The 12127-nt window shown below is 40.3% G+C and overlaps 1 protein-coding gene across 1 annotated transcript; it reads left to right on the top strand.

Annotated features, from left to right (window-relative positions):
- The first annotated feature begins 396 nt into the window (after positions 1-396).
- LOC108217005 (uncharacterized) lies at positions 397-3650 on the top strand. Its single transcript, XM_064092097.1, has 3 exons — positions 397-419; positions 642-2463; positions 3090-3650. Exons 1-3 carry the CDS (start codon positions 397-399, stop codon positions 3648-3650), a joined length of 2406 nt encoding a protein of 801 aa, XP_063948167.1.
- Positions 3651-12127: the final 8477 nt, after the last annotated feature.

The raw sequence follows: 12127 nt of genomic DNA, 5'->3' as shown, positions 1-12127 counted from the left end.
TGTCCGATAATGATATCTCCCATTCGGCATTAATTTTATAATACGACCCTATATTTGGAAACGCTCTCCTTTCCAAACCAAAAAAAACACATTAATATACATTATACAGTCTAGGCCATTATCTAATTTATTCTTCAATATATAAATAGAATTATATTTTTCCTGGAATCATGCATTTCATTCAATAAGAATTAAAAGAAAAATAGCCTAATTCTGGTAGAATTACAAGAGCTTCTTTACTTTGACAATATCCTTCGTCATTTTTATTACAGAGTGGGTTGTGAAAAGGTCTTGAATTAGGGTAGCACATAAATAAATGGTGTGAATCAGGCAAATCACGATTTAGACTTCATAACAAGACTGGATATTAACACTTGATTAGATGATAAACAGAAAATGGAACTGTTGCAGCAGCCGATGTTTAGTTGGATTTGTCATGGAAACTAATTTTCGCTAATATAACTGGAATTGTCATGGAAACTATTTATCGATAATATCCATGGATACTAAATTGTTTTCCGCCTTAAGTGATGTTAGTAATTAGATTTTGTTGTGCTTCCGCAAATTCATGAAAAACGGTACTGCTTTCAGTTTCTGCATATTGATATTGAGAATTTATCTCTTAGTGGTTTTTGTTATAGGCATGTCGTCCCTTATCATCGTGGTTTGTTGGTCAAGTATCAGGGCCACATAAATGTTGAGTGGTGCAACCGATCACTATCCATAAAATATCTTTTCAAGTATATTGGGAAGGGTCCAGATGCTGCAACTATTGTTTTGCTGGAGGCCAACAAACAGCTACCTCAGACAGACCAAGATTCAGCAGCCAGCAATGCCCAAAGTATCGATGAGATTAAAAATTATGTATCTTGCAGATATGTCTCCACAGCGGAATCATGCTGGCGTCTGTTTGAATTTCCAATACACCATAGAGAACTTTTTGTTCAGCGTTTATATTTTCATCTTGAAAATGAACAAGAGGTGAGATTTCGTGACGATGAGAATTTGCCACAGGTCGTTAGCAGAGTTGATCCAGACGGTACAATGTTTATTCAGTGGATGTTGAATAACCGCTATGATGAGCTGGGCCGTGGCTTAACTTTTCTCAAATATCCTACAAAGTTTCGGTGGGATGGGTCAACCAAAAGATGGCTCCGCCGGAAGCAAAACATTAGTGTTGTCGGAAGAATGGTTTACGCACACCCCGCATCAGGCGAAAGATTTTACATGCGCCTTTTGTTGAACATTGTGGTGGGTGCCCAAAGCTTTGAGGACATACGAACTGTTGATGGCATCGTTTACTCAACTTACAAAGAGGCATGCTTTCAAAGGGGGTTGCTAGAGTCAGATAATGAATGGCATATAGCACTCCATGACGCTTCCCTTTCTGCATCTGCACATCAGCTACATGATTTGTTTGTAACTTTATTGGTGTTTTGCGAAGTGGTCAATCCGAGAGAGTTATGGGAGAAACATTGGAACAACCTTGCTGACGATTTTGAATATACTAAAAGGAAGCAGCTCAGTTTACCAACTTTGAAAATCACTGATAACGACAAACAAATGCTCGCACTTGAGGCGGTGCAACACCTTCTAAGGCAATATGGGAAAACATTAGCAGATTATCCTGGTATGCCAGAGCTGAGTGTTGTCTCCACTTCAAAATACAAGAATGATTTACTGTTGGAGGAAATGATGTATGACCGTGAAAGACTTCAGTTAAAGGCGGCTGAACAGTATCCATGTCTAAATGAAATGCAGCGCACTATCTTTGATGAAATTGTGGAGCAAGTGGAGTTGGATAAGGGAGGATTCTACTTTGTCTATGGCCCCGGAGGCACGGGCAAAACCTTTTTATGGTCCACAATTATATCAAAGCTAAGAGGCGATGGCAAGATAGTGCTCGCAGTGGCTTCTTCCGGAATACCTTCTCTTCTACTTGAAGGAGGTAGGACAGCACATTCTCGGTTTAGAATACCGATTGACATAAATGAATATAGTTGTTGTGAGATTAAAAAAAGAACATTCCTTGCCGAACTTATATGCAATGCGAGTTTAGTAATTTGGGATGAGGCTCCCATGACACACAGGTTTGTATATGAAGCTGTGGACCGAACATTCCGGGATATACGCTCAACAACAAATGACGAGTGCCAATCCCTACCCTTTGGTGGACTAACTACGGTGCTAGGTGGTGATTTCAGACAAATTCTCCCTGTCCTGCCCAAAAAAGGGAGGCATGAAATTGTGTGTGCAAGCATTAGCAAATCACACTTATGGGAAAGCTGTAAGGTTTACACACTCACTGAAAACATGCGTATTCATAAAAATGTACCGCCAGTCACAATTCAAGGATCCAGGGTACAGTTTCAAGACTGGGTGTTGGCTTTAGGCGAAGGCTGGGAGGAAACTGCTTCTATTGGAGATGATGCAGAGCCATGCTGGTTCCTGATACCGGATGAGGTATGTCGAGCACAAACTGTCACGATAACCACACTTTATGTTAGTTTGTGTCATCCTGTTTTGAACCCTTATAACCAGTATATTTAGAACCACTCATTTGCAGCTTTGTATAGGTTTATTAAATATCGTAAAAAAAACCCCTAATTACAATGTACAAGGTGCATGCCAATTTGTAATTTGTTACACACATGCGCACCACAAACATGATATAAATGATGGAAGTTAAGGCCCCTCAGTCGTATTTTATACTTGCTGCTCCACTGTTTCGTTATTCAACAGTTTGTTATCCTGATAACGCACATGCTCTTACTATTTATTTTTCCACCGCACCGTCCACTCCCTGTAATTACTGCCCACTCTTTCATTTCTACTAATCCGGTAAACATTAGCAACAATGAGGTCTAGAGCTCAAAGTAATACCTTTTGTTACTGTGACTTATTGCTATACACTTTATCTTAGCCAAAGGCTTTAGGTGGCAATAATTTAAAATGCGACTGTTTACTCTATTATCATCGGCGAGCTGGTCTAACAGATGCCCACAAATTGCACATTAGAAAGGACATATTTCCTCTATGCCTGTCCGTCACAACATTTATATAACAACTAATTTGAACTCTATGCTCAGGTCCATGTCAGGTACACTGGGGATCCTGTGGAAGCAATAGTCAATGAAATTTATCGTGATCTCCCTCTTCAGGCTGGAAACATTGAATACCTTCGTGACAGGGCTATATTGACGCCACGTAATGAACATGTTGAGCAGGTTAACTTGGCCGTTTTACAAAGGTTACAAGGAGAAGTGAAGGTCTATCATAGCTGCGATAGTGTTTGTAAAGGCTCTTCAAGTAGTGATGCTGACGAGGTTTTATACCCGGCAGAATATCTCAACGCATTTAAATTTAGCGGAATCCCGAATCATGAGGTTCGCGTTAAAGTTGGTGCCCCAATAATGTTGTTGCGTAACATCAATGCGAAGAGAGGGTTATGTAATGGCACTCGACTCATTGTTACACGATGTTATCCTTTCCTCATTGAGGCATTGATCATTACAGGTAACAGAATTGGAGAGACAGCTTACATCCCACGGATAAACATGAGCCCTGCTGAAAAAACACACCCATTTGTATTGAAGAGAAAACAATTCCCGATCGCTGTTTGCTACGCAATGACAATCAACAAAAGTTAGGGACAAACAGTTCAGAATGTCGGCCTTTTTCTACCAGACCCTGTTTTCAGTCACGGACAGATATATGTGGTTGTTTCAAGAGTGACCTTCCCCAATGGTTTGCGGATTGTTACTGTTAGGGCTGTCAAAAAAATCCGGAAAATCCGATATCCGTCCGAAAAATCCGTTACCGTATCCGGGAAAAAGCGGATATAATCCGTATCCGAAATAAAACGGATATTATCTGTATTCGAATCCGGAGATTGCGGATACGGATATGGATATAGGCGTATCCGTATCCGAAAATATCCGTATCCGAAAACATTTAAATAAATATATAAATAATATATATATATTAATATTATATATATAATAGTACTTATATAAATTTATTATATATATTTTTGTTTTTTTCATGTAAATTTAAAACATGAATTAATATTTTAAAATATAAAAATATGAAATTAAAAACAAAAAGAAATACAATCGTCACATAACCATAGCACCAGTGTACCACATTAGTAATTAGTTTACACTTTACAGCTTACACCACTAGTTCCCCAAACCTAAATACCTAATAGCTCCGCTCCCCTCCCCTTTTCTAACCCTGGAAACAAAATCGAATATCCCACGCCATGCTAGATTTGACGATTTCTTCGACTATCAAGCCCCCAATCAAGTTACACCAGTTTTTAAGTGTGCTTATTCCATACAACCTCTGGCCTGGGAAGGAAGTTGTTTCAGTTTTGACATCTGTGTTTTCATCTGAGATCTGCTAACCACCTATTTCCTCATTTCTGGTCAACAAACTTGTTTTAACTAATATTGTTTGTTTACATCTTTTCAGTTCTACAAGTAGAAGACTATTACTGGAGAAAGGGAACTATCTTTTTTTTGTGTGTTTGAAAAAACGGATCCGAATATTATCCGTATCCGGATAATATCCGGCGGATACGGATACAGATATTTTAATTAAAAAATTTGCGGATACGGATCCGGATACGGATACGGTTTTCAGTAAGCGGATTCGGATACGGATATGGGCAAATCCGTATCCGTTTTATCCGTTTGACACCCCTAGTTATTGTTGATAAAGATGCTTCATGTGCAGGCTATACCAAGAATATTGTTTACCACTAAATCTTTGATGACATAGCTTAAAAAAAAGGGATTCTGACCTTCAAAATGTTTACTGTGGGCTGCTTTTTCAGAAATGCTGAGATGTGGATTCGTGGGTTGCCTATTTACCTTTGGAATAAAGACAGTTCACGGCAAAAGTATTACACCTGTCTCTCAGAAATGAATGGAGGATTAAAACATCAAAACCCTAGGCCGATGGATGTGGAGAACCTAAATAGTGTAGGGCAAGCTTCACTGTTGCCATCATGCATCTGATCCTGTATTTAACAAAACAGCTCAAAGGCATCCTCTTCAATTTCTGCAGATCTATACTGTCAAGGGGACACACCAAGAATTATCTGTTACACTAGATTATTAGACATCCAGTACATTGTTTATGGAAACATTATATGGCTCCATCAAAAGCCGAAGTATTAGCTTTGCGCTTATGCGTCGACTTAGTTCAATGTCGGTCTATGCACTATTCACCTATATTTCTCGTCTCGGTTTAGATTGTCTGCCTTTATGCACAAGGCAATCTTAGCTCATAGGCCAAGAAAACTTTTGCCCTTTTACATGCCTGTGAAAAAGAAAAGTTTTTAACATTAGGCCAGATTGATATTTAAATACATTGTATTAGAAAAGATTTAATTCCAAAATTAAATGTGCTTGCACAGACTAAACATGATGTACATTCATGTCTTCAGAAAATAGGCCTCCTCTCCTGTTTGATGTTTGTTAGTTTATAACCTTCCTCATTTTTTTATAGAAAACTGATCAATGCATCTTATTCATTAATCATACTACTGACAAACAACAGGCCCTCGCAGGTGATGAATTTGATTGGTGGTGTTAACGGGAAAGTTGCAGTATTGTTAGATGACATGAGCAACACTGATGGTGAGTTTAGTTTATGAGTCAAACCCTGATTTATAAACATTACACTATAATGATACAAGTTGGAAAGTTAAATACTAAAGGTGATAGAAGACAAAGAGTTTTAATTTAGCTTGAATTGCATCTGGAAGCTACTTTCAACATATACTACTGTCAGTTTGTCAAAACACAATCATCCCTTTAGAGAAAATATATAATTAAGATCATTCTTTTCAGCATGTTCTGCTTACTAACGTATATTGTTACCTAATTGTATATTGACCACTTAGGTACCGGAGAAAGACCATCGTCATTTTGCATAGCTTTTGTTGGTTCTGTATATATTTGTTAGTGTTATTAATCTACATTCATGTCTTCAGAAAATAGGCCTACTCTTCTGTTTGATGTTTGTTAGTCTATAACCTTACTCCTTTTTTTATAGATAACTGGTCAATGCATCTTATTCATTAATCATACTACTGACAAAAATTTTCAAGGATATGTATACATGAGCCTTACAGACCATAATCTAATATGTTTTATACCTAACATCAAAACAAGATTAGAGGCAATACTGGCTGCATAAGGATGAACCTTATAGATATGTTACAGCCCAGAAATTTTCAGAAGCGTAGCTATCATTCCGAAACTTAAAAAATTATTGCACTGGCTATGTGATTCCTGCAAACACTGTCTGTGGATTTTGGGGAATGGGAAAGCATGGTCAGTAGCTTGGAAAGTGTATCTTTGGGCATCTTCTGCTAGGGTTCTCCCTATTGAGGTAAATTCCAATTTTTATTAAAATGTATAGTTTCATTTACATAAATAATATGTATAATGCTCTTTTTAAATATATTGTTTTGATATACAGAGTTTGAGCTTCTTGATATACAGAAAGTTTTAGATTACTATTTTTTTTGGGGGGTTATTTATTTATTACAATTTTTGGTGTTAATTATTTTTAAGGTCCTTAATATTTTTTATTTACAGAAATAGTCACTTACATTTAGATTAAGTGTATATTTAGGCCTTGCCCAAGCATAATTTATTAACTTTGAACAAGTAAGATAAGTAAAATAAATTTTTATGAATACTCTGCTATTTACTTGGAAAAAACTGATTTCTGTGCGTTGTGCTTTCTACTTTTGTTCAACGAATGAATGGTTTGAACTTTAATCGAACAACTTTTGAATACTATATTTTCCTTAACTAATATACTTAACTTTTCCTTAATTTTAGTTTTCGATTATCGAATTTGTATTAAGGGATTTATATCCATATTGCAATCAATGGAAGGAAAAATAAAACATATCAATCTAATTAAGGTATAATAAACCTTGCAATTTATATATTATCTTGGACTAATTCTTTTTCGTTCAGAAATTGTATTCTTTCTCTTCAACCGGGCAATTTTGGATTTTATTCTTCTAATTTCCGAATTTATATAAAATGATATATGCCTATATTACGTGTTAACGGAGAAAACTGGTAAGTTAACAAAGATGAGGTTCGCGGCGTGGATCAAGATTCTTGTTGGCGAGTATGTAGGAAGTGGTTGGTTGTTTGTTATGGAGGCGGCTGCAATTGTAGGCAAAGGGTTCAAGATTGCTAACTGGAATAGCTCTCAAGAATGATCGATGCCTACAATCTGCCTACGTACCCCTATTTATAGGGGATCAAGCCGGCACGTAGTTCTTTCTCCTAAGAGACCCCTGTGGGTTGGGCCTCCCCTTCTAGAATCTTCCTCCTGAAAGGGGCCCAATACGATGAGGCCTAGCCCCAGGGGCTTACCCCAAATGCATGGGCGCTATCCTACTCCCCGACAGGGACAACCCGCCAGACTACAGAGATAGGACCCTCCAGGGTGTTTTCCTTTCTATCCTCTACCTCTCAAGGAGGACAACTCCCTAGACTACAAGGTAGGGCCTTCACAATATAACAATGAGATCTACTCTTGCTCAAGGGCGTCCCCTTAAACATAGAGTATCTCTCACCGCCCTTCGGAATTAGGATGAAATGAACTTTCCTCGGCAAGTGGGCGCGTCCAAAGATAGGGCGCGCCCTGTCTTTTGACAGGGTCACCTTGAGACTCAATCGATCTTGACTTTCCTGGCCCAAATAGACCTTCTTCTGTGGGCCCGGCCCATTTGGTTAATCTTCATAATTTTGCATATAACAACTACCCCCCAGATCTTGGTGGCATTGAAGATGTCGACGAGATCTTGAAACTGTTACCTCTTTTTAGCAACTGTCTTCGACCTCCCAAGGCGCGCCTTATCTTTCCGACCGTTGAAACCCTTATTGTGAACAGCTGTGCTCCATTTTCCTTGTATTTTACATTTATTTTAATCTTTCCTTTTTTCACCCGAGTATAAATACGGGTTTTTTCTCCTTTCACTCTTTCTCCATTTACTTTTATCTTCAGTAAAAACCCTCTTCTCCGCCGTTTTACTTTGTCGAGCTTTTCCCGGGGATACAGTGCTCCGTTCGCGATTCCGAGACCACCACCGCCTTCCTCTCTTCATAAGGTACATTTTCTTACCTTTCTTTTCTCTTTTCGCTGGTTATTCTGTTCAAATCGAGCATATGACTCTTGGTTTTCTTCGTTGTTCTTCAGCTTCTTCTTTATGTATATCTGTATGTATATTTGTTAGATCTTTTCTACGAATTCTTTTGACTTGAAATATGTGTTTGCGGGTGTGAATCGTTTATCCTTAGGACTGGGCGTGACTTCTTAATGATGGTATATGCTCTTTTATCAGTATTCTTAAAGATGTTTGTTGCGACCATTTTATCGAACTCCTTCTAGATTTCGTACTCACGGCGCGCCTTATCTTACGGCGCACCCATTCTTCTTCATTGTCCTTCTTAGTTAGTTCATACTTATACGCATCCTTTTGTGAATACCTCCATGGTCGTAATTTAGGATTTTTCCAAAACGAGTCCTTCCTTTTTTCTAGGTCTTTTATTTCCGTCTTCTTCTCTTCATCTATGTCATTTATATCTTGGCGCGCCCGGTCCCTCAATTTGCTCTTTTCTCTTTTGCAGCTGGATAATCGGGGCGCGCCAATTCCCCCTTTACTTATTCCTCTGCGTTCTTTTCCGTCTCGACTTGCTTCAATCATGGCTGAAAGCGGAATCCCCTCTTCTGAATTGCCAAAGATCAATCCGATTGACATAACTGAACTTTTAGACCAAGACGAGATGGATCTTCGAAGTTCTTATAAGAAGAAACCTTTAGTCGAGACTGAGGATGATCCATTAGAGAATTCTGATAAAGAAGAACTAGGAGACGACGTAGATGTTGATGAGGAAGATTCTGAGGAAGAGGCGGCCGAGGAGGAAGCCAGAAACTTTTATCATGCTATGGATACAGAAGAACTATCAGATGAGGCGCGCCCTCCATCTCCAGCCCCATCTCCGAACCCTTATTCTCACCCCCAGATAACAGATAGTGAGTTGGATTTTGACTGGGATGAAGAGGAAGAAGTTCGTGAGGCGGTAAAGGCGAAAAGACGTAAGAGAGCTGGGAAGTTAGCTTGTGTCGGACTGTCCTCTACCGCATCCAAGGCTGAAATCGAGTGGTGCCTCAAATATTACGACAAAGGCTGTATCTGGGCGCGCCCTCATCCGTGGATGAGGCCACACATATTTGACTACAATCCCAGGCTACGCATTCCTCGTATGGTTCTAACACCTAAGTTAGTGAGATTAGGCATTGGTCCCCCCCTTCACCCTTACTTTAGAGCGATCATCGAATGGTTTGATCGCTCCCATCCAACTGTCTCCTAACGGATGGAAATTGGCAATCGCTCTGTACATGCTCTATCAGGACCATAATAATCGAGCACCTACCATGGAAGACCTAAGCTATTTTTTCCGACTAGGCGCGTCCAGTCTGGGTTATTATTACTTGGTCGTCTGGAAGACTCACAACTCTACTGGCTGGTCTGAAGGGAAGACTAGCAATGAGAAAAAATGGAAAGAACCTTTCTTCTACGCTTGGCCAGAAGAAAGAATTAGAACCCAATTCAACGTATCCCCCAGTAAGTCATTTCTTTCTTGGCGCGCCCTGTATGTTAATATTTATTTCGTCTTCAGTATCCTTAATCGCACTTTTTTTGTTCTTCCCTAGTCGAGAGAAAACAATCATCTTTATCTGGGCGCGCCAAAAGGCGTGCGGAGAATATCATAAATTTACCCTATGAAGCGAAGATTATTAACCACCTCGTTACCACCGATCGTCTGAAGGAGTATGGATTCCTAAGTGATGCAGTGGGGTCGATCTGTGCTTATCAGGACTTTTACGGTGGTCGTCCCATAAAGAGGAAAGCTAAGGAGGTTGAGGAAATTGAAGTTGAGGAGGAAGAAGAGTCTGATGGGGCTATGGATCAAGGCGCGCCTGATTACGGTTACCTTCTCCCTTAATATCTATCCATTTTGTACCGTATTTTCTTAGTATTTTTACTGCCAGTTTTTACTGTCTTTATCGTCTTTCTTAACTGTATCGACATTTGAACCTCTGTATGCATGATCTTGTATTGCATTGCCTAATTATTTATCTTTCCTGATACTGCAGATATGTCGCTCCCAGCCGGGTTTGGTGTAAAGAGTGGGCGCGCCGTGAATGTGGGCGCGTCCAGTTCCAAACAGGCGCCCAAGGTGTCTGTTAGCCAACAGGTTTCCACACTTTCCCCTCCCAAGAAGAAAGGGCATGAGAAAAGGAAAAGTCAAGAGATAGGGGCTCACATTCCAAAAAGATCCAAAACACTGGAAGTACCCTCCGGATATCCTTATGAGGCGCCAGTGACTGCCGCAGGAGATTGGTTTGCCAAGGTGGCAGATGGTTATATAGAACCCTCCAAGTTTTCTACTTGGCAACAAAGAAATGGTGAACAGGCAGCTGACGCTTGTAGGCGCGCCGCGGCTGAACTCTTTTTTCACTTGACTTGCAACCCCTCCGACACTGAAAAGCTAAGGGCGAGCCTGGACGCAGTTAGTGAAGACAAAAAGAAATTAAAACAACAACTGGATGCCTCTGAGAAAGATAAGGCGAAGTTAGAGGAGTTCAAGTCCAAAGCTGAGAGGGATATTCCCAAATTAAGGACGGAGGCTGACAACCTTAGGATTGACCTGAATAAGACAGCTCAGGACCTGTCTTCGTCCAATGAAAGGGTTGCCGAACTGGAGAAGAAAGTGGAGGATCTTCAAGCTCAACTTGGCGCGCCTAATCCATCTTCTTTTGCTGAGGGCTTCAGAAGTTTTGTTACTGGATTCCTGGCCGTAGATCCAGAATACGACTGGGGCAAGTTTATTCCAGCCACCAAAACCTGGGTTGAAGAGTTCAGAGTCGAAGAGGCCAAGGCTATTGAGGAGAAGAGGATGGAAATTGAGCTAGAGATTGCTGCCCTCTCAGCCAACGAGTTCCTGCAACGATCCTCACCCGAGAAGATTACCCAAGAAGAGGCGCGCCAAGATGCTGATGGCTCATCTAATGCCAATGAGACAGACTCCATCCCTCAGCTTACTCAGGGTGAGATTCCTCAAGAGATCCCAACTATCCCTTCATCCCAGCCTGGGAACTTAGACTCTTCTCAAGACCAGGACCAGGCTTAGCCTTTTTACTCATTGGAACTTTTGCATAGGGAGCGGGTCCCTGTAACCCTGCAAATTGTTTTAACTTGTATAACATATGTGACTTGTTCGTCTGATATTGGGGCGCGCCCTCCCCATACCGAAGTTTTAATTAATTATTAACTGTCTTTTGCCAAATGCCTTTTTCCATGATTTGCCTGTCTCTTGTACTTCATTTTGTTTATGGAAAACCTCCTTATTATGCTGTGTTACAACATACTTATAAGTAAAAACGTGGCGCGCCGTATATATTGGCGCGCCCAGTCTTGATCTCTCTTAAGTCAGAAAGAGCAGTTGGTTTGATATATGTTGATCGTTTTGCTGAACTACTCCTCCTGCGAGTTTATTCTTAATCAGAATTCTTAAGAGGAGTTATTTTTCTCAGAGAACTCAATAATCTTTTAAGTCGAAGGAGAGTAGGCGCGCCCCATGTTTGGGCGCGCCCTGTGTTTGCAGGCAGTAAAATGAATCAAAGAGTCTTGCCATTACATATTGAAAGTGATTACACAGGATGTTCTTTCCATATCTAAGGTCTACATGCTGCTCCTATTGGCAGATTTCATGCTGCCCTTACTGATAATACTTTTTCAAGTGCTCAGCATTCCATGCTTTGGAAATGGGCTCACCTTGCATATCTTCCAAATAATATGCTCCTCCAAAGATCTCAGCTCGAATGCGGTATGGTCCTTCCCAATTTGCACCAAACACTCCATGACCTAGCACTTTCATCCCTGGCATCATCGTGCGCAGCACTAAGTCTCCCACCTTGAATGGCCTAGGCTTGACTCGACTGTTATAGAACCGGGCTGTCCTTTGTTGATATGCCGCCAACCTAACTTGCGACTCCCTTCTGACTTCTTCCAACATAT

The sequence above is a fragment of the Daucus carota genome, chromosome 4, assembly GCF_001625215.2.
Source record: "Daucus carota subsp. sativus chromosome 4, DH1 v3.0, whole genome shotgun sequence".
In the NCBI taxonomy this organism is placed as follows: Eukaryota; Viridiplantae; Streptophyta; class Magnoliopsida; order Apiales; family Apiaceae; genus Daucus; species Daucus carota.
The sequence above is the reverse complement of the archived record's forward strand: the minus strand, read 5'-3'. Positions and strand labels throughout refer to the sequence as shown.